The sequence below is a fragment of the Nomascus leucogenys genome, chromosome 10 (assembly GCF_006542625.1).
Source record: "Nomascus leucogenys isolate Asia chromosome 10, Asia_NLE_v1, whole genome shotgun sequence".
NCBI lineage: Eukaryota > Metazoa > Chordata > Mammalia > Primates > Hylobatidae > Nomascus > Nomascus leucogenys.
In genome coordinates, this window is record NC_044390.1 from 12,829,445 (window position 1) to 12,851,105 (window position 21,661).

The following is a 21,661-nucleotide window of genomic DNA, read 5'->3' on the forward strand; positions in this document are numbered from 1 at the left end:
AGTCTACTTGCATCTAAATCCCAGGTATATCTGACACCCATCTGATCATATCAATTCATTAAATGGTTTCACACTGCTCTTAGGGTAAGGAATAAAATTTCTCAACATCTTATTAAAATAATTCGACTCTAAACATCATTTTTTTTCTAAGACTACCCTTTTTCACTTTCTGTGACACAACTGAACTACATCGCATCTTAGAGCTTTATTCTGTTTCACATGTGTGGAAGATTTACACTAATTGCCCCACTCTTCCCCAATCCTTACATCCATACACTTTGCATGTAACATTTCAATGCTCTCCCACTGTTGGTAACATGTAATTCCCTGACCCTGAGTTCAACTGACTGACTCGCTTTGGTCAATAAAATTAGACAAGATTCAGAGCCCAGGCTCCAAGAGGCCTTGCATGTTTCTACTTGTCCTCTTGAACCTCTCCCTTCACTGTATAAAGAATCTGCTTAATTGATCCCATGGACCCATGGGAGCCCTTTGATCCCATGAGCAGGATAAGGAACATTTGGAGTGCAACTGCTCAGCTAAACTTAGCCTAGACCAAGTCACCCCCAGGGAACACAGAGATTTATAAGAAACAATAACTGTCTGTTACTTTAAGTGGTTTTTTTACCTAGCAATAGCTAACTGATACACAAACATAAAAATTTGCATTTCCCTATGGCTTGGTAAGTATCTTCTACCTTTGTTGATACAATTAGGCCAACAAGGATTAAAATCAACAAAGAATGTGTACATGGATGTTATCCTTACTGCTATGAACATCAAACTATTGCTTGAGGATTGAGGTCCAGTAATAAAACAGCAGCTATTTCTCCAAAAAAATCCTCTGTGACTTTTCAAATGAAATGAGGGCTTTCCTGCCAATCCCACAAGTCAGGAAGATAAAATTGGGCATGGATATTTCCTTTGCTGCTACAGAAACTTTTCATCCCTGTCAGGGATGGCAGATCCATTGCTACAACCATGGGGCCATGCTGAAAGTTCAGAGCTGGTTTTGGAAATGACATAGTCTACTTCATTTTGGATAAGGGCACAGTCTGTCATAACAGGTTATTTTAAAGGTCACCCTAGATTTAACCAGGACATCTTGTTCCTTTCTTTTGTTCTCTAAATTTTTCTTTGAAAAGCTGTTGCATATCTCTGGCCTTTCTATTTTCTCTACCAGACAAAACCTATTACTAAGTGGATATTAATTAAGACATTGACAATTCAAAACGAAAACCATGACTGCATATGGCATTGTATCCTGCCCCCAAATGCTGTGCTCTTAAAGGGAGACTCTTGAAATGAAAATTCTTGCCCCTATAAATGTGAAGAGTGACTTGAGTGCTCTAAAACAATGTGCACTGGTTAACACACCGTCAGCTTTGTAACGTCAGGACAGAAATAAAAATCTAATAGTAAATAGTCAACAGATGTCATAGCACTGGAGAAAATAAATGCATACACACCTGGATGGGTGCAATTCTTCTCCCTGAAATAAATTTTAAGAATATATGTTTTAGTCTTGCTCATACCCATTCCAAACTCCAAAGCAAACATGTTGAAAGGAGAAACAATGAGCCCTCCTAGTTAAAACATGTTCTACATTTTGGTGGGATTGGAAATTTGAATAACTGGCTCTTTCTCCCCTTTTAAATCAGTGACACCACGTTGTCTTTAAATAGTGTCCGTTTGCAAGAGGGCCCCCATTGCTCTCGGGTACCTGACAGACCATCGGTAAGCCTGGCTTTGGTGCATCCTTTCTCAAAGTGCCTCTAAGGACAGAAGAAAGTGAGCGAGATCATTTTCTTTCCTCCCCAGATTGCTGCCCTCCTTTCACTTAAGAGTCAATGCTTCCTAAAGAAAATGTGTCCCCTCAGTGTGACTTCCTGTGCTGTCTCCTTTTTAGGATCTACTGGCCCTTGGGGGAACGAAGCAACTCTGAGATCTATTTTGCTTTGTGGTTCACCAACTGAGAGGCCAGAGGCTTAGAGCTGTGTTACCTGAGGACTAGGGCGTCGTGGGGTGGGGCAGGGCAGGAAGTGGCCTTCTTGCTGCAGAAGAGAGGCCTGGTGAAGGGATCCTTCACTGACAGGCTGAAGCTCAGGAGGGAGATACTTGTCCATGGGCTGGGTTTGGGGCTCCAGTGAGTCAGCTGCATTCAGGGCCCTTTCAGGTTCAGAGGTCAATCTTGAGTGGAGTCTCAAGGGTGACAGCAAGTGTGAAGAATCCTTTGAGCTTCCTGGCAGGCTCTTGGAAAGGTAACATGGGGAGCCCACAGGCTCTCCCCAGCTTCCCCAGGTGGGCACCTGCAAGGTATCCTGCCTTGTCCCACAGCTACGGGTCCTTAATCTCCTCAAAGTGGGTGAGGTGGACAGGCGGCCTGGAGCTTGCCGGTCAAACTGGAGGAGACTCCCCTGGTTCTTTGGCAGGCTCCTCAGCGGGGGCCAAGGAGAGGCTCCGCAGTCTCGGGGTGGCACCTCTGGACAGAATGACTCTGTTTTCTCCATAAAGCTAAGAGGTTCTACTGTTGGTAGAAAGTTCCAGAAGATGTATGAGTTGCTGTTCTCTGGATCACATGGAGGGTGCTCAATTTCTGCATCCAAGTGCCCACGCTTCCTCTAGTAGTTCCTTTCCTCTTCCAGAGGAGAGTGTCAAGCAGGTTGTTGCATCTGTAGTGAGGAAGAGCAGACTGTGAGGTATGTAGCAAATGAGGGAGACTGCAGTGAGAAAAAAGGTCTAAAATTTCAAAGGAAAACTTCTAATTCTTCAAGGCAATAGAGCTCAGTTCGCATCAGCATCCTTTACGTTCAGAAGATAATTAATATATGTGACTCCAGCCTTCTCATCTAAATAGTGTATTGAAATCTGTTTACTGTCTACTTAATATTCCTTCTAGGTTCAAACAAAAAAGCCTTTAAAAACTTTGGTAACTTAAGGTACTTCCTGGAAACCACATAGCTCCTCTCCTTGTGATTATTCCATTTTAAGAGAATCAAATATACCTTAAATCCTCCTTATCATCTACATTTATGTATGTATGTACATAATTTGGTGCATTCTGGGGATGCAAGAACAAGGAAAACAAGGCTCCTTCCCTCAAGGTTTAAATTACAGAATGAGACAGGCTTTGAAGGTAACTGATGTAAAGTATCTGACTATGTCTTTTATCTTAGATTCTATCAATCTTTACATTTTGGAAAAACGACTTGCAAGTTTGAAAAGAAAAACCCAGACATCACCAGGTACCCTACTGTTCATGATTGGAGGTGTTTTTTGCAATCTATGCATGCAGAATTATCTCTTCTCATGCTTAAGAAAAGCTGACCCTTCCATTTCACGACTTGATTCATGGAAGTGGCTTATTGTAGTTTCGTTATTCTGTACTTTCCCACATGAAGAAGGTATGTGTGGGAAAACATCAATCCTTACACATCCCTTATGGCATGAGAGTTGATGCTTGATGATTTGCAGACCAGGCGTGGGACTGTGGGACAGGCGAGATCCCTGGCCCCCGATGGCATGGGAGGTGGTTTCAGACTGTGCGTGGATTGTTTGTGGATGGAACATTAGTAGTTGACCATATATTCTAAGATCATCAATAACAGTTTTAGTAAGTTTATCATTCTAAAGCAGAACTGAGCAATCTGAAACCCTTTGGCCACATTTGGATCGCCAAAATTTAAGAATGGCTAATAATTTACTTCTTAAAATTTTAATTGCATGGGCAATACTTTTTAGTAGAACTTTTCTAGGGTGTATTATTTGCTTCTTTAACTTGATATAGAGAAGGCTGAAAACCAATAAACCTTTTCCTTATAACCTGACCTCATTCTGTTGACTATCATTCTAGTACTTTGCCAAAATACAGTGATTACTACTATGTTTACTATAGTTCTGTGGAGAATACAATAATTGTTACATGTTTCTACAGCATCTGAATATTCACTCCCACACCAAATGGCCCCACACCGATGTACTCCCTAATTTTTATTCCTTACTTCTCACTATGCTTTTTGTACTTGCCTATGGCAACCACTCTCTCCTCTTTGTTTCTTTTAATCTGTGTCAGTCATAGAAGTCTAATAACCTTGTGAATAGATAATAGGCTGTTAGATCTATTCCTATCAGTAGAGGAGGAACTCAATGTTATGACATTGTCATGACAATGTTGTGACTTGACATTGATTTTGGGGACTTTGTGGTCTCTTATTTTACTCCCTGACTCTTATCGTGTTTAAGGTCAAATAAGTCCAGGCACAGAGGCTCATGCCTGTAATCTGAGCACTTTGGGAGGCGAAGGCAGGAGGATCACTTGAGCCTAGAAGTTCAAGACCAGCCTGGGCAACATAGTGAGACCCCCATCTGTATAAAAAGATTTTTAAAGGCCAAATGAAACTAACAGGTCCTGGATTTTAGACTGGTGAGTTGTTTGAGGAACTACTTAGATGCAAACTAAAGTCAATTCAACTCTTATTCACAAAAGAAATCTAAAATTCTTAATGTTGGGTTTGCTTTATTTTGAGCTGAGGGCTCAACTGTTATGGAACTTCACATGTAGAACTAAAATGCATGAGGTACCCTTTTTTGCAGAGTGGAGGAAAGAAGGTAATGCCAGTTTAGGAAACTTACATTCAGTGAAGGTGAGATTGTACTAGTTTTGGTTTTAGATCGGTAATTCCTGGATGCTGCTCTGAAGGTTGATACTAACATTGCTGGAGAGGCATGAAATGGTCCCTCCTGACCATTGATAAACTAAGGTACATCGTCGCTACATGGAGAGGCCAGTTCCTCATTCTCCCAACAAACAAATGCTGAGCTGAGCATCAAATCTATGGGTACTTTCTTTCTTTTCTTTTTTTCTTTTTAGCGATGGAGTCTGGCTCTGTCGCCCAGGCTGGGTGCACAGGTGTGACCATAGTGCACTGTAACCTCAAACTCCTAGCCTCACAGAATCCTCACACTGCAGTGCTCCTGAGGAGGTAGGACTATAGATGCTTACCACCACACCCAGCTAATTTTGAATCAATAGGTACTTTCACACATACATACAATCAGCGCCGTTCTATTATTTTTCTCCTTTAGAAGACTGTCCAAGTTCTAGGCAGCAACAACGTTAAAGGAATTTAGTATATTTGCATAGGCACTTGCATAATAGTTAGATCAAATTTCTCAGTCTTTGGGTTTCCCCTCTGTCCTTTTGGCCTTTTCTGCTCCTCTTTTGAGGGGTTAGGATACAGCTTTGGGTTTCCTTTGTAGTCGTTTGGACACAGGGGTGTAGCTGCTGGTAGGAAGTTATTTATGGTCAATAGGATTCACATCGATAAGAATTATTTATTAGCCACTGTCTTAAATATTGGAGCCAAGGCAATAGTTAACTGCTGACATGACGCACTGCAGAAATGGAGAAACTTTAACAACAGCAGGGCTTAGGGAGGTGGTTTGCAGAAAGGCAGGAAGAGCTCAAGCACCAGAGGAAATGGATCTGGTTTCTCTTCCAGTATCACTGCCAACTGGCTGTGTGACCTAGGACAAGCCACTTCTCCTCTGCCAACTGCCATGCAGCATTTACCAAGAGGACATCAAAGAACTTCCCTCACAGGCCTGTTGCAGAAATTAAATGAGATAATGGCTAAGGCTCCTGGGAGGCTTTCCCTAAATGACTACACCCAGTGGATCTGGTAGAATCAAAAGTTAATAGTCAATCCATTCATGTTTAAAAGAGGAAATTAATACCTGGTCATCATAAAGAAAATTCACCAGCCTTTGACCTTCCAAGCTTTGAGAGTCCAGCAAACACCCATCCACACTGTTGGGGAAGCCATCTCACTGTATTAGAAATGAAACCATTGCAGGTTAATGATTCACTAATTCTAATGAGACCTGGAGAGATCAGCAAAACAAGCGAACGTGATAGCAATAGGACAAAAGGAAAGTGCAAGACAGAAACCCAGAAGGCAGCTGAATGTTACCTTTAATACCTGTAAGATGGTCTGTCCCTGAAGGCAACCGCACCCAGGTGGGTCCTGAGGATCCTCAGAACCTGCAGATCCAGAGTGAGCTGCCAGGGAGGGCTTGAAGCAACAAGTTCCACACCTTGTAACAATGCGCCCTCCCGGCTGAGTGAAAGCAAACTTGCTACCAGCTGCAATGAGGAACTGGTCTCTCCCCTCCTTAGAGACATTTCCAGTTATTTGTTTATGAAAAAGCCTAAAGGGAAGCCAGTTCAGAATCTAAGGCAGCCTAAGAACAAGTCAGGTAAACAATGGCTGATCAAATACAGAAATGATGCAAATGTAGCTTTTTACTTCCTCTTGAGGCATTCAATAAATCATCACTCATAGTTTAGTGAAGCAGGTCTAGGTTTCTATTTCATTTATTTTCTCTAGGGTTGTGAGACGCATTCCTTGGGACTCTACTTTCTTCACATCATAAAACATTTTGTCTTGATCTATTTTATTAATGACATGCTTTGATAAGCATTGAATAATACAGGAAATGATTAGAGCACCAGGGAGCGAATTTGTGAACATTGGTTTTCAAATAATTAAAATGCAAATGGAAGAGCATTTATATCTACCAGTATTCTCATTAGATCAGTACCCCAAAGAATATTTATTTGATGCCCAGGTGGAGATAATGCATATGTATGCAGCATCGAACAAAAATGTCTATAGACTTTACCAAAACAAAGTCGAAGTAATTCTAATGAAGTCTAATTCACTGAAGTTTTCATTGCTTCGACTCATTACAGATACTTACTGTGAAGGTTCCCTGAGGTCGGTAGTTCTTAAAGTAGGGTCCCTGGACCAGCAGTATCGCTATGACTTGGGAACTTGTTAGAAAGGAAAAGTCTTCCCCTTCCATGCTCTCCAACCCCTGGAACTCTGGGGATGGGGTCAGAAGTCTGTGTTTTGTTTTTTTTTTTTTGAGACAGGTCTCACACTGTCACTCAGGCTGGAGTGCAGTGGCACGATCTCGGCTCACTGCAACCTCCGCCTCCCAGGTTCAAGCGATTCTCCTACCTCAGCTTCCTGAGTAGCTGAGATTACAGGTGCACGCCACCAGGGCCCGGCTAACTTTTGTATTTTTTGTAGAGACGGGGTTTCACCATATTGGCCAGGCTGTTCGAACTCCTGACCTCAGGTGATCCACCCACTTCGGCCTCCCAAAGTGCTGGGATTACAGGTGTGAGCCACTGTGCCCAGCCAGAAGTCTGTGATTAACCAGACTTCCAGGTGATTCTTACATGGGTTAAAATTTGAGAACCACTGCCCTTAGAGGAAAAAAAAGGTCTAACTTATAGATGTTGGCCTTGTGATAACCTTTATATTAGTCTTTAATTCTCTCATATTGATCTCACTAGAACATCATTTACTTAGAACTTTGAAAAATGACTTGATTTCCTGCCCTCACCACCATTGCCAACATTACCATGACTCAACCAAAAGCAGGATATCAAAAAATATCTATTTTGCCAGCATGGAGCCTGCATAAACAGTTCTGAGCTCCTGCCAAGGATGTCTAGAAGTGAATTGTTTCAATTTGGGAAGGAAAAAAATGAATAAAGTCTTTTAGCTTTTAATTTGCGGAAGGAAGGTCATCCTTTTATCTACCAATCCCCTCACGCACATGGGATTGTAAAGCTGTCTCTCCTAGGCGATAATGGTAATGGAATATTTGATCCCAATGCAAAAACTTCCAACCTCCGGTTGTAACTTCAAGAAGGAAATTAAGAGTCTTATAGAAAGGTCACAAAGGATTATCAGGGAAAAAAATGTGCCACCTCCATCTGATTTGTCAAGGAGATGGCAATAGGGAGGCATTTTGGGTGGGGAAGGGACGCCCTAGAGTCAGCTTTTCCTTCAAGACCCTCGGGCAACCTCACTGTGGCCCTTTCTCAGATGACACAGGGAGGTGCTCTCCAATATTGCAGAGGGAGCAGCTTGCCTCAGCATTTTTTGCCTATGTGTAGTTTTACATTTATGTATGCTTTCCTTCAATAAAAAGTATACCTTAAAAAGTACGTCTATGCTAAAAGATGACATCCTGGTTTGCTTACTTTCTGGCTTTGAATTGGCAAATTCCTAAAAGATATTTTCTTTCTAGTGGTTGAAAAGAGGTATGAGATTTATTTGAGCTTTCTTTTAGGCTTTAGGGTTACAAAAATTCAGTTGTACCATATTTACAATGATTAATATAGCTGGGCATGGTGGCTTATACCCGTAATCCTAGCACTTTGGAAGGCCAAGGTGGGCAGATTGATTGACCCCAGGAGATCGAGACCAGCCTGGGCAACATGCTGAAACTCCGTCTCCACAAAAAATACAAAAATTGGTTGGGTGTGGCATTGGGCACCTGTAGTCCCAGCTACTTGGGAGGCTGAAGTGGGAGGAATGCTTGGGCTGAGGTTGCAGTGAGGCGTGATCATGCCATTGTACTCCAGTCTGGGTGACAGAGAAAGATCCTGTCTCTCAAAAACAAACCAAAAACAGGTGAATATCAGATGAATATCAATGCATCTTGATATCTTTCAATATTTCTGGGTTATTTATTCAGGAAAAGTTTCTAGGCAGTACATATTCTGAGCTGTTTCACACTCCAAAATGATTTTATTTTGCTGTCACATGTGCAGGGCATGGAATTCTTGCAACATGGTATTTTCCTTTAAAGGTCTGTAGACAATTTTGCACCATTTTCAGTCATTAGTAGTTGAAATAGGAGGTCAATAGAATATTTGCTCTTTGCTGGGTACCATACTCTTAAATTATTATTTTTTACTTCTCTATGAGATTGTGTATGTTCTATTGAAGTGTGAAATTAATAATATATATATTATTTTATTGGGATTAGGTCTTGCTATATCACCCAGGCTGATCTCAAACTCCTGGGCTCAAGTGGTCCTCTTGCCTTAGCCTCCCCAGTAGCTGGGACTACAGGGAATGCTGCTAACTTTTTATTTTTAGTTTTTTTTAAGAGATAGGGTCTTGGTATGTTGTCCAGGCTTAAGTTTTTCTATTTTCTATTTGAAAGTAGAGATGTTTACTTAGCATATGTCATGGTGGGTTCTATTTACCAAATATCTAGTCTGTACACTCTATTATTTAAAATTTTTTTTCTAAATAAGAAATATTTTCTGCATTATTTAACATTTATCTCTCTTCCACTGATTCTCTTTCTTCACTCCCATTCTTTATTCTCTTCACTTCACTCTTCACTTTCTTCATTCTCTTTCTTCACTCTTCAGAGTGATATTCACTTCACTCTGATATTTTATCATTTCTCTACATTATTTGTATTGCTTTTACCTTAGGGATAATTTCTTGACACCATTTTCTATTTGGCTATTTCGCTTGTTCCATTTTCTGCATAGTCCAAATTGCCTTTAACTGTTTCCATAATGACTTTAACATCAATTTTACTTTCAAGATAAATAGGAATATTTCAGTGCAATTCTTTTTTTTTCTTTTTTTTTTTTTTAGATGGAGTTTCACTCTTGTTGCCCAGGCTGGAGTGCAGTGGTGCCATCTTGGCTCACTGCAACCTCCACCTCCTGGGTTCAAGTGATTCTCCTGCCTCAGCCTCCCAAGTAGCTGGGATTACAGGCATGCACCACCATAGCTGGCTGATTTTGTATTTTTAGTAGAGATGGATGTCACCATGTTGGTCAGGCTGGTCTTGAATTTCTGACCTCAGGTGATCCACCCATCTCCGCCTCCCAAAGTGCTGGGATTACAGGTGTGAGCCACTGCTCCTGGCCTTGCAATTCTTTTTTATTGCAAAATGTTTTCATGGTGGCAGACTGTAGGTTCTTGATTCATGTCAAAATTATGGATTATTTAGTGTGTCATGAACTGAGGCCTATGATTAACTCAACTATATGTGGTCTAAAAATTAAAGTCAAAGAATCATGAATTATAATTTCTAACTTTTTCTGTTTTTTGAAATAACTCTGTTTCAAAAAAAGTAGCTCTACTGAGCCATCTTAGAATTTTTTTGCTTTATTCTCATGACCTGTAAGCTATTTTACTACGCTCAGTAGTTATTCCATTTGCCATTCCTTAGAGAAGGATATCTTTGCTTGGCCAGTGTTGATTTGGGGTTAACAAAGGATTTCACTGGGTTCTGATTGCTTGCTCAGCAATTTTGCAGTTTAAGGGGCAGGGACCTACAGTCACAGCTGCAGCCACAATCAGCACATAAGCTGGGTGCCATCACACTCATTCAGGAATGAAGGGCTCCCCATCATGGCCAGTCCTCTGCTTGCTTTCAGACTGTGACCAGGAGCCACATCGGAGGCCTTCTCTCAGATATGCATTCCTACAGCTCAAGTGAGAGGACCCAAAGGGCTGGGCTTCCCATGAGTTGCCTATGCTCTCCTGCCTTCTGAATCTTGGAACAGTGCCAACTCATCTGTTAGAATTGGAGTTTTAGTAGACATTTGTTAGCAGCCTCCCTGCACCCATGATCCACTCTCCTTTCCAGAGTCGTGATTTCCATTTAGGTTCCATGTGTTTCTCCATGCTTATTTCATTGCCAGCTTGAGGGGTGGAACACTAGACCTTGGCTCAGTCAATTTTGCATTTCAACCCCCAGGCTGCAAGGACTGATTTAGGAGATCAGCATATGACCTAAGCCAGTCCAATCAGTATGACTCTTAGAAATTTTGCTGCGAATCCTGGGACAAAGACTGTTTCCTGATGGATGTGGAAGAGGAGGCAGCCAACAATGGAAACTGTTGGCAGACACCTTGAATCTATGGGGTTTAGGAGCCAGTCTTAGGATATATCTGACACCATGACAGGCAGAGTGGAGTTAGAAAGAACAAAACAAAACTGGGCTTTAGTGACATCCTGAGTAGCCAAATCAGTCCTCCTCCAATGCTAGAAAGAGATTCCTCTACATTTCTTTCCCCAAGTCATTAAATTTCTTTTGTTTTTAAGCAATGTGGAGTCATGCTTCCTTTGCTTACATCCAAATGCATCCTCACAGATAGAGAGGCATCTGTGGGAGTTTATTAGTTCCTCTTCCTCCCTTCCAGAAAGATTGCTGTCAGAAAGAGGGCAGCTTTCAGCATCTTCTTTTGATCCAGGACCACTTAGACTGTGTTGGTGATTTATTCTCATGCTGCTAATAAAGACACACCCAAGACTGGGTAATTTATAAAGGAAAGAGGTTTAATTGACTCACAGTTCAGCATGGATGGGGAGGCCTCAGGAAACTTCAAATCATGGTGGAGGGGAAGCAAACATGTCCTTCTTCACATGGCGGCAGCAAGGAGAAGTGCCCAGCAAAAGAGGGAAAAGCCACTTATAAAACCATCAGATGATGAGAACTAACTCAATATCATGAGAACAGCATGAAGATAACAGCTCCCATGATTAAATTATCTTCCATCAAGTCCCTACCACAATATGTGGGGATTATGGGAACTACAATTCAAGATGAGATTTGGGTGGGGACACAGCCAAACCATATCAGACTGTATCTGAAGAATTAACTCTTCTAGATTTCTAGATTACAGGTAGCACCAATTCCTTGATTTCCAGTGGTCATGCAGACGTGTTTCCAATGTGAATATTTTGATGGTTACTGTATTAGTTTTCTATTGCTGGATAACAAATGACCATATATTTAGTGGCTTAACATATAGCACACAGTGATTATCTCACAGTTTTTGTGGGTGAGGAGTCTAGACACAGCTTATCTGAGTTTTTTTTATTGTGGCCTTGTGAGAAGGCTACAATCAAGGCATTGGCTAGGCTGCATTCCTTTCTGGAACTCAGGGTCCTCTACCAATCTCATGCGGTTGTTGGAAGAATTCAAGTCCTTGTGGTTGTAGGATTGAGGATCTCAGTCCACAGAGGCCACTCCCAGTTCCCTGCTATGTGATCCTCTCCACAGGCAGTTCACACCACAACTTGCTTCTTGAAGGCCAGTGGGACATTTTGTCCCTTCAGTCTGGCAAGATGGAGTCTTATAAATACATTGTAATATAATCACAGGAGTAATAGCCCATTGCCTTTGCCATATTCTATTGGTTAGAAGCAAATCCCAGGTTCTACTCACCCACACTTGAGGGGAGGGAGTTACCCAAGAGTGCGACTTGGAGGTAACATTAGGCTGTGTCTCTCATAGCCATTTCAATATTAATTGAGATTTGTTTTCTAACTAATATGTAGCTAGGCTAAGATACGTCCCAACTGCTAGCACCATGCCTTTCTTTTACTCTGTTTTTGACATCAGATTGTCTTGAAGAATGGCTTTAAGTGTTTCTGAGGGATAGAGGCTAGTGTGGAAAAGTGAAAGTAAACCAAGCAACTGTGCGTCAGACAAACTCAGGAAGCAGGCACAGCTGAGGTTTCACAATTCCTAAGGCTGCCCCTGGCTCTGCACCAGCCCGTGTGTTTGCCAAGACCTGGCAGAGGCACTGTGGGGTTTATTTCTTCTGTTTAATTTTAGTGTGGGCTGCTTTGAATTTTGCTTTGACAATCAACAGGGGCTCACAGTAATGCTTAGACTTACATGAATGAATTTGTTTTGATGTTGACTGAACCAGCAGCAAATCGTCTACCTTGGAAAGTAAGGAGATGGGATTTAGGTGTGAAATTCATTTCCAAGTTGTGTCGAAGTCCCAAGCGGCTGCTGATTTACCTGGTACATTTCACTCGGCTCAACTCAACCAACTTTTAGTTCTGACATTTCTAAAGTGGTACCCTTGTCAGAATTCTAGATGTGAAGAAGTTAATAACTGCAAAAACAGCCTTGGAAATGAGTTTTAAGAGCCAATGGGGAAAAAATAAGCCTGTGGATTTTATTTTTAAATGTAGTAAAGATAGAACAGATAATTAGGCTGAAAATTATCCTATTGCTGGTTCTTCTTGGTGATTTAGGACCCATTGTAAGACTTCATTCACTTTCCTGTGATTTCTGTCCCTAAGTCATAATTCTAGCATGATTATGTCAAAATTATCTCCACAGTAGTCAATTACAGGGCTACACACAGCGAATTAAGACCTCAGGTGGTGAATAAACAGAAACAGCAGGAACCCTAGAAACTGAGAGCCATAAACCTTCTGTTCTTCTGAAAATGCTCCTGAGGACAGCAAAGAGTGGAGAGAGAAGAAAGAAAACATGGCTTGTTACATAAAGCAAGAATTATTTCTAAATGAAAGGAAGGTTGATTCAATTTTGTCAAATGACACTCATGAAGTTTTCTCAAACAAGGCAGCTCTATGAGAAGGATCAAATTACTATCATATTTTATGTAAATAATGCGATGAATGTAAAGTTTTTTCAAAATGCAATGCCTATTATTTCCTATTTCTTATACAACCTACAGTCATTGTATCAAGACAGAGTTATCTTTAAACTTTTGTGACCACAGAGCACTTTACCTGATTTTATTTTTTGTTTTCTTTGCGGGCAGAAATATTTCTCAGATTATTGTTTAAAGGATTATAGTAATCAGAAATTGATTTATGCCTCATATCCCATGCATGGTGAGAGGATTTATTGGGGAATGATCTGTGTGCATGGCTGATTATACCACATTAGATAGTTAAACAATCACTTGCAATTTATTGGTGTTATTTCTTTTGGCAGATGTTGCTGTATTTGATTGTTACGCATTGTGTTTAACCCTGGAAGAGCCCTTGTGCATTATTTACGATGTCACAGCTCATAAGTTCAGTCAAATTAACTTAGTAAGGATTCTATGGATCCACTTTGCATTGTCTGAAAAACCAACAACTTTATTATTATTTTCTGCTTCTCATAGATAAGGAGAACTTTTTTCACATGTAGGATACTTTAACGTTGTATCTAACAATAACTCTCCTGCTATCTTTCAGGGCAAGATGAGGAAATGAGTTTAGGTAGGTTAAGAGGGACCAAATATATTCCAAAGAGGCTTATGAGGGTAAGTGTGGAGGGCAGGGTATTGAGTATTATTTATAAAAATGGCAAAATAGTTTATATACCATCATGCATTTTTTTTTTCATTTAACAATATATCATGGGCATTCTTCTGTGTCATTGAATATACATAAAATTTAAGAGCTATATATTATCCTGCAGGATGGAATTATAATTATGTAATCATGCCTGTATTGATAGCACTGTCATCTAATCTACAGTAGGACATTGCTCAACTAGAGTGGTTTTCCTCCCCTCCTTCTCCCAGTGGTTGTATCCTTTTTCCCTTGGTTTGGGTCGGGCTGATTGTCCTTTTCCCTTCCCCCAACACAGAACCAGGCCTGCTCAATCAGAACAGTTTATCACTCTATCTGCATGTGATTGGTTAGGAGTTGACAGGCATCACAAGCTGGGCCAATCTTTTGCTGGCATTCAAAGAAGTGGGTTGAAAGAAGCTGGCATTCAAAGAAGTTGAAAGATCTTTGCTCTTTGATTACATGCAGCAAAGATGATGTCAATTGGGATTTGCTCATAGTCATGTTTATTACTGATATGATTTGGCTGTGTTCCCACCCAAATCTCATCTTGAATTGTAGTTGCCATGATCCCCACGTGTAGTGAGAGGGACCAGGTGGAGGTAATTGAATCATGGGGGGCAGTTTCCCCTATCATGCTCTTGTCATAGTGAGTTAGTTCTCATGAGATCTGATGGTTTTATAAGGGGCTTCCCCCTTGGCTGGGCACTCATTCTCTCTCCTGCCCTCCTGTGAAGAGGTGCCTTCCACCATGATTGTAAGTTTCCTGAGGCCTCCCCAGCCTTGCAGAAAATTTGCAGCCTGACAATGAGATAGAAAAGAAAACCCCATTTTCTGGGGAGAAATTCAAGCCAGCTGCAGAAATCTGCATAAGTAATGAGGAGCCCAATGTTGATCATCAAGACAATGAGGAAAATGTCTCCAGGGCATGTCAGAGAGCTTCAGAGGTAAGATAGTTACCATGCAGGAGAACTTGCCTTAAAGTGAAGTCCACTCCAGGAAAGGAAAGCATGTGGATGCCCAAAGCCAGTTCTAATCTCTTAAATTTCCCAGCTGTGTTCCAGATCCTCCCTTTCAAAGCCTGTGTCAGCTAGGTTTCTGTCACTAGTAACCAAGAGTCTGAATTAATATGGAAGTAAGATAAAGTTAACAGAAGTTGAGATGTTTAGCTTGTGTAAGAGAAGACTGAGGTTATATGAGAATTATCTTCCGTATTGAAGGAGTTGTCATGTATGGTTAATGAGTACAAATATACACTTAGATAGAAAAAATAAGACCTGGTGTTTGATAGATCAGTAGTGTAAATATAGTTAATGTAAATCAATTGTACGTTTCAAAATAGCTAGAAGAGAATAATTTGAATGTCCCTAGCATAAAGAAAATTATTTAAGGTGATGCATATTCCAATTACACTGACTTAATTATATGAATGTATTGATGATCACATATACTTCAAAAATATGTGCAGCTATTATGTATCAATAAAAATAAATGAATTTATTACAAAAAGAATCATGTGAAATTTAAAGTAATAGACTTATTCTGAATAGCTTCAGCCCCAAATTAGGTTGTAATCTAGAGATAACCAAATTTTAGCCCTAAACAAATAAAAACGTATAGTACTTAGGGCTGTCTGAAAATGAAGAGCTGCTTTGTAGGTAGGTATTCAAAAGGCCACATCCCAGAGCAGTAACATGACAACAGAAAAATTCTACTCATTACAGAAGATACCTAGTGAGTATGGCCAAGCCTCTGGTTTTTAGATCATCAGAGAGGCGCTAATGGGATGGGGAGGCCCATGTTGAGAGATCAGGGGCTCCAACTTGGGAAACAGCTGAGGGATGGTAGTTCCAATGTGTTGACCTAGGAAAAGAACTACAAGAGGAAAGAGCTGGGCTGAAGAGACTGCAGAGTTGCTGATCTACTGCAGTGGGGCCTATTCTAAGAACACAATGTTGTTTTAACATTAAAAAAGTAATGTAATTCACACATTGAACAACATTAACAACAAAGGAGAAGAATCAGATGATATTCTGCAATTGTTTGTTGCCAGTATTGTTCCTGTTCCATTTTTCTCTATCTCCTTCTCAGACTTCAATTATGTGTCATACATGTCTGTTATACTCTGTTCTATTATTTCCATCTTTCCCTTCCCCACTTTTTTCTTTCATTGTAAGACTTTGGTTTGGAACATTTTCATAGGCCTAACTTTTATTTTTCTAATTCTATCTTTGACTTATAGTCTACTGTTAAATCCATCTGTTGAGTTCTTAATTTCAGATATTTTATTTGCTCAGTTCTAGAATATCCATTTTAATTTTTTTTTTTGTAGATTGTAATTCTATGTTGAAAGTCTTTATGTTCTCTTTTATTTTCCTCACCTTTCTCCAATTTTTTATAAGCACATTTATTATATTTGCTTAAAAGTTTTTATCTGCTAACTCCAATATCTGGATGACATTTGGGCCCAGTTCTATTGTTTGTTTTTTATCTTGATTACTAGCCACTTTTTCATGCCTGTTCACATGCTATGTAATTTTGATTGAGTGTTACACACACACTGTATATAAAATACGGGATATTTTTGTCAGGGGCTCTTATCCATTCCTCTGTTTGGTAACTAGGTCAAAGTGTTAATCCTCTCAATCTAATCAGATTTTTACTGGTTTTAGGATTGGGTAGCAGCTTTGGTTATATTCACTCCATCTCTGTGGTCGAATGTCTCAAGGATGAAACCTGTGGTATGCTTGTTACAGAACACTTCTAGTGGGATTTTGTTGCCTAAGCACTGTGGGACTGTGGGAGAGTTCAGTCTGTCTTCTCAGCCACTCTTGCTTCCCACTGCCTCAGCACTCAGCAGTGGCCTTCTGGGAAAAATAGCCATGCATTTGGGTCTCCTCTAGATTTCACCTCCCATGTCAGCCCATGTAGCTATCAAAAGCTATGCTGGTTTCTCTTGTCCCTAGCAGTGTACCACTACCTATGCCAAGCCAGTCCTCGGCTCATACCAGAATTAGCCTGTGTCTCCAGGGAAAATAATAGCTAACAATCTCAGTCCACATAGGAAAGTCTTTTAATTTGTTCTAGAATTGCAGCTGGAATGATGACTTGCGGCTGCCTCTGATTTCCTGCCTCTACGAAAGGGATGTTTTCACACCTATAATCCATAGCAGCTTCCACCTGTACTTTGAATTCATGCAGGGCCAACATTCTTACAACCCTCTAGGTCATTTGGAACTTAACAAACAAATGGATATGCAGATTACTTTTTGGTGCCTTTTAAAATCCCCAGGACCATGCACACTGAAGGTTATAAAACAAGACAAAATAATTTATTGAGCATGTACTATATTTTAGGCAATGTTCTAAGCCCTTTCTTTATAACCCTGTAAGGATGGTATTACTATAACCTTGTCTTATAGATACAGAAATTGAAGTTTCAAGAGGTAAAGTGAATTGTTCAAATAATCAATGACAGAACTATAGCTTGAACCAGGTCTTTCTGATGTCTGTTATGCTTAGCTATTATACTATAAATACTTGTCAAGAGAAGGACACTGGTAGTTACAGGTCAGAAGGCACACAAATGGTGCCTCTGGCATATATAACACACCTGTTCATACAGAGAAGCAGATGTACTACAATGACCACTCAGCATCACATATAACTCTCACTTAAGGACATACAGTGAGGAACATATGAATAATGTCACAACATTTGTTGGCACAGATTCTTTATATTATTTATTTCTGGTATTATTTCAAATGAACTCCTTTATTTCCCCAACTGATTAGATTTCAAAATATTTAAGGCCCAATGTTTAAGCATCAGTTTGATTTTCATCATACTTTCTTACCAGTGGAAGTATTTTTGAGTTTTGTAGAAAAGACTTAAAAGCAATTTTAATTCAGGGTATCCATATAGTAAGGCTAGCTTTGCTAAGTTTGCCATTAGATTTAATGATTCTTTCCTGATATTAGCATCACAAAGAGAATAGGGAAGTAGAAACATCCTCCACTCATTGTTTCTACATGTTTTTCCTGGTTCTGAAATGCATTTCTACTTCATTGTTTTTGAGATGCAATTGTCTCACTAGAAGGTCCATGGCTATGTTATTCTGGGCGCATTGTCTATGTATTTTTTCTCATACTTTAATTTTTTAGTTTCAAGATGCCCTTGGTCAAAACTCCCATGAATGTTTCTTTCCTTTCTCACAGTTCTCTGCCTGCAGCAAAATCAGTCTCAGAAATTTCTAACTAGAAGAGAAGAAAGAAAAATCACTGAAAATGTGAAGGTGACAATATCTGCTCCTCCTGGCACAAGCTTCTCAAGGAAACTAATCTCTTAGGCCCCACAGATGTCAGAGAATTAAAAATTGGGAGGAAAGCAAAGAGGCACCAATCAAATCCCCTCATTTTTCAGTTACAGAAACAAAACCAAGAAAGATTAAACATTTTGCCCAAGATCATTTTGCTTCTAGTGCGATGCTGGCTTTAAAACCCAGGAATTCTGACTCCTGGTTCAGTGCTCTTTCTAAAATCCATCACTGGACAAGCCTTTGTTATGAAGCCACTCGAGGTAATGCTGAGGAAGATGACACCACCATCTGTGTTTTGTGATTTGTTTCTTCGTAAATTAATGTTTCAGGAATCCTCATTTTTACCTCTTTCGGGCCGTGGCAAGACATCCCAAAACTTATAAGCATTATCTGTGATACCAGGGGCCTTAGTGGCAAAAATTTATTCCCAGAACTTGTGTCTTTGAATATTTAAAAAGGATTTTACATCATGTGTGGAGGTTTATGACAAGGTCAACAGACCATGAAGAAGAGGGCCCATTCTAATTAGTCCCAGAGACTTGCCTGAGTGTCCAGTCTGTGTAAATCCCTTTTTAGTCCCTGTGGGGCTAAAAAAAAAAATGTGAAAAACACTAACTTTTGGCTGGGGAGAGAAAAATGAATGTGTGGTTATATAATATCTCCATTTTATCAATTCAGTTTTAATTCTTCTTTAATGATCACTGAGATTTGGCTCCAAAAAATTTACCATAGTTTGTACTGAGTCTGACACTTGGCTTATTAACTACAATACTTCTTAATGAAATCAAGCTCCTAAAATATACCACTAAAATTTAAATTGGCTTTTTTGGATATTAAAAAGCCAATTTAAAACATGCTTAGTTTATACTTTGCCTATCTGCCAAGAGTCCACGTTGCAGGTAACGTTGCCCTAAAGTGAACATACTAACCTACCAGTTCAGTTTAACAACCATTTAAATAACAATGATAACAATGACAACAATAACCACTACAGTTCATAGAGATCTTACTATGTACAAGACTGAAGTGGCAAAAAGAGTCACTAGGCTCAAGAAGTTCCAGACTGAGAGAGAAAGACGCGCAAATAGAGATGGTGTGATAACCAACATAGTGAGTATAAGACTTAACATTTAGGCCAGGTGCAGTGGCCCAGGCCTATAATCCCAGCATTTTGGGAGGCTGAGGTGGGTGGATCTTGTCAGGTCATGAGTTCGAGACCAGCCTGGTCAACATGGTGAAACCCCATCTCCATTAATAATACAAAAAAATTAGCTGGGCATGGTGTCACACGCCTATGGTTCCAGCTGCTCGGGAGGCTGAGGCAGGAGAATTGCTTGAACACAGGAGGTGGAGGTTGCAGTGAGCCAAGATAGTGCTACTGTACTCCAGCCTGGGTTACAGAGCAAGACTTCGTCTCAAAAAAAAAAAAAAAAAAAAATTAAAATTTAAATCTAAAAGTAGTAATAAATAAAAATACTTCAGAGAAACATGTGAACACCTCTGTCTGGAGGTGGTTCAGGAAATGTTAAACAATCAGCTTTCTAGGGAAAAGTCCCAATTTGTAAGTTTACCGATTCTTGTTGTGTAAATGTTACTGTGATGGCTGATTTCAAACTAACTACCTAAAGTCACAGAAAGCAGATATGAGAAGAGATGCATACAACTGGCTTTCTGCTGCTCATGTAAGCTGGCTGCAACACATTATTGGGGTAGCCAGAGAATGTTCCACAGAGGAGGTGATAATTGAACAGGATTTGGAAAAAAATAGGAATTCATCATATAATTCAAAAAAACATGAATTCATCATAAGTGTGGAAGGGCATTCCAGGAAACAATCTAATATACAATGGCATGGACATAACTTTAAATAATAAAATATGAAAGATATGTTGCTATCTTTTTGTTAAACTTATGTTGAGTGTCACTGAATGAATGATAATGCCGATCAGGCATATAGGGAATGGCATCATTTTCATAAAGGGGATTTGTAAAAGTTAAAATTGTTCTTCTCTCTCTCTATCAACACTTAATTAAAAATACCTGATATATGATAGTTACTTAATAAGAATTTGATTGCTCTCTATAGACATGTCTTTGATTCTATAAAAGCATTTTTCTAAATGAAAATAAACTGATAGTAGAATACTTGCAATCTCATTTGCTAATATATCTATAGATCAATAATTTCATTTAGATTTTTGTGAAAGTTTCACAGAAAATTCTTCCCAGATTTCTGTTTTTAAGGGCAAAAGAAGATCTCTATACACAAAGATATACCCTAATTTATAGCAGAAAAAATTTATGAAGAGCCTAAAAGTCCAACAATAGGGGAATGGTTAAGTAAGTAATATGGTATATACATTCAAAACCCTATTATATAGCCATGAAAACTGACACACATAATGACTATGTAGTTATATAGAAGGTATTTGTTATATAAAATTAAGTAGAAAAGAAAAGTCTACAAAATCTTATTTATACCATGCACAGGAAATAAACAAAGGAAAAATATGTGCTTATAATTAGCCATGATTGTGTTTGAGTAGATGCTTAATCAATTACAAGGTTGATTATTACAGATCAGCCTTGTACTAATGCAGTTGTAGCAAGACATTAATTAGATTATTTCAACAGCTGGCACTGGAATGACTCTTAGGGAGAAAGTTGTCTTTGATTGGAAGCATTCCCTTTGAAAACTGGCACAAGACAGGGATGCCCTCTCTCACCACTCCTATTCAACATAGTGCTGGAAGTTCTGGCCAGGGCAATCAGGCAGAAGAAGGAAATAAAGGGTATTCAATTAGGAAAAGAGGAAGTCAAATTGTCCCTGTTTGCAGATGACATGATTGTGTATCTATAAAACCCCATTGTCTCAGCCCAAAATCTCCTTAAGCTGATTAGCAACTTCAGCAAAGTCTCAGGATACAAAATCAATGTACAAAAATCACAAGCATTCTTGTACACCAATCACAGACAAACAGAGAGCCAAATCATGAGTGAACTCCCATTCACAATTGCTTCAAAGAGAATAAAATACCTAGGAATCCAACTTACAAGGGATGTGAAGGACCTCTTCAAGGAGAACTACAAACCACTGCTCACTGAAATAAAAGAGGATACAAACAAATGGAAGAACATTCCATGCTCATGGGTTGGAAGAATCAATATTGTGAAAATGGCCATACTGCCCAAGGTAATTTATAGATTCAATGCCATCCCCATCAAGCTACCAATGACTTTCTTCACAGATTTGGAAACTACTTTAAAGTTCATATGGAACCAAAAAAGAGCCTGCATCGCCACGTCAATCCTAAGCCAAGAGAACAAAGCTGGAGGCATCACGCTACCTGACTTCAAACTATAGTACAAGGCTACAGTAACCAAAACACCA

At 39.7% G+C, this 21,661-nt stretch overlaps 1 protein-coding gene across 1 annotated transcript; it reads right to left on the reverse strand.

Annotated features, from left to right (window-relative positions):
* Positions 1-604: 604 nt before the first annotated feature.
* C10H12orf74 (chromosome 10 C12orf74 homolog) lies at positions 605-6,271 on the reverse strand. The gene is made up of 3 exons (XM_003259656.2): positions 5,982-6,271; positions 2,004-2,672; positions 605-1,492 (listed from the first exon to the last, which is right to left on the reverse strand). Exons 2-3 carry the CDS (start codon positions 2,508-2,510, stop codon positions 1,427-1,429), a joined length of 573 nt encoding a protein of 190 aa, XP_003259704.2. The 5' UTR covers positions 2,511-2,672; positions 5,982-6,271; the 3' UTR covers positions 605-1,426.
* Between the last annotated feature and the right edge of the window lie 15,390 nt (positions 6,272-21,661).

Bases quoted from the DNA above. Each gene is read 5' to 3' on its own strand.
- C10H12orf74 (XM_003259656.2), bottom strand. From the start codon at position 2,510: ATGGAGAAAACAGAGTCATTCTGTCCAGAGGTGCCACCCCGAGACTGC. The intron at 1,493-2,003 runs GTAACACAGCTC...AATTTATTTCAG, and splicing joins CACGACGCCCTAGTCCTCAG to GGAGAAGAATTGCACCCATC.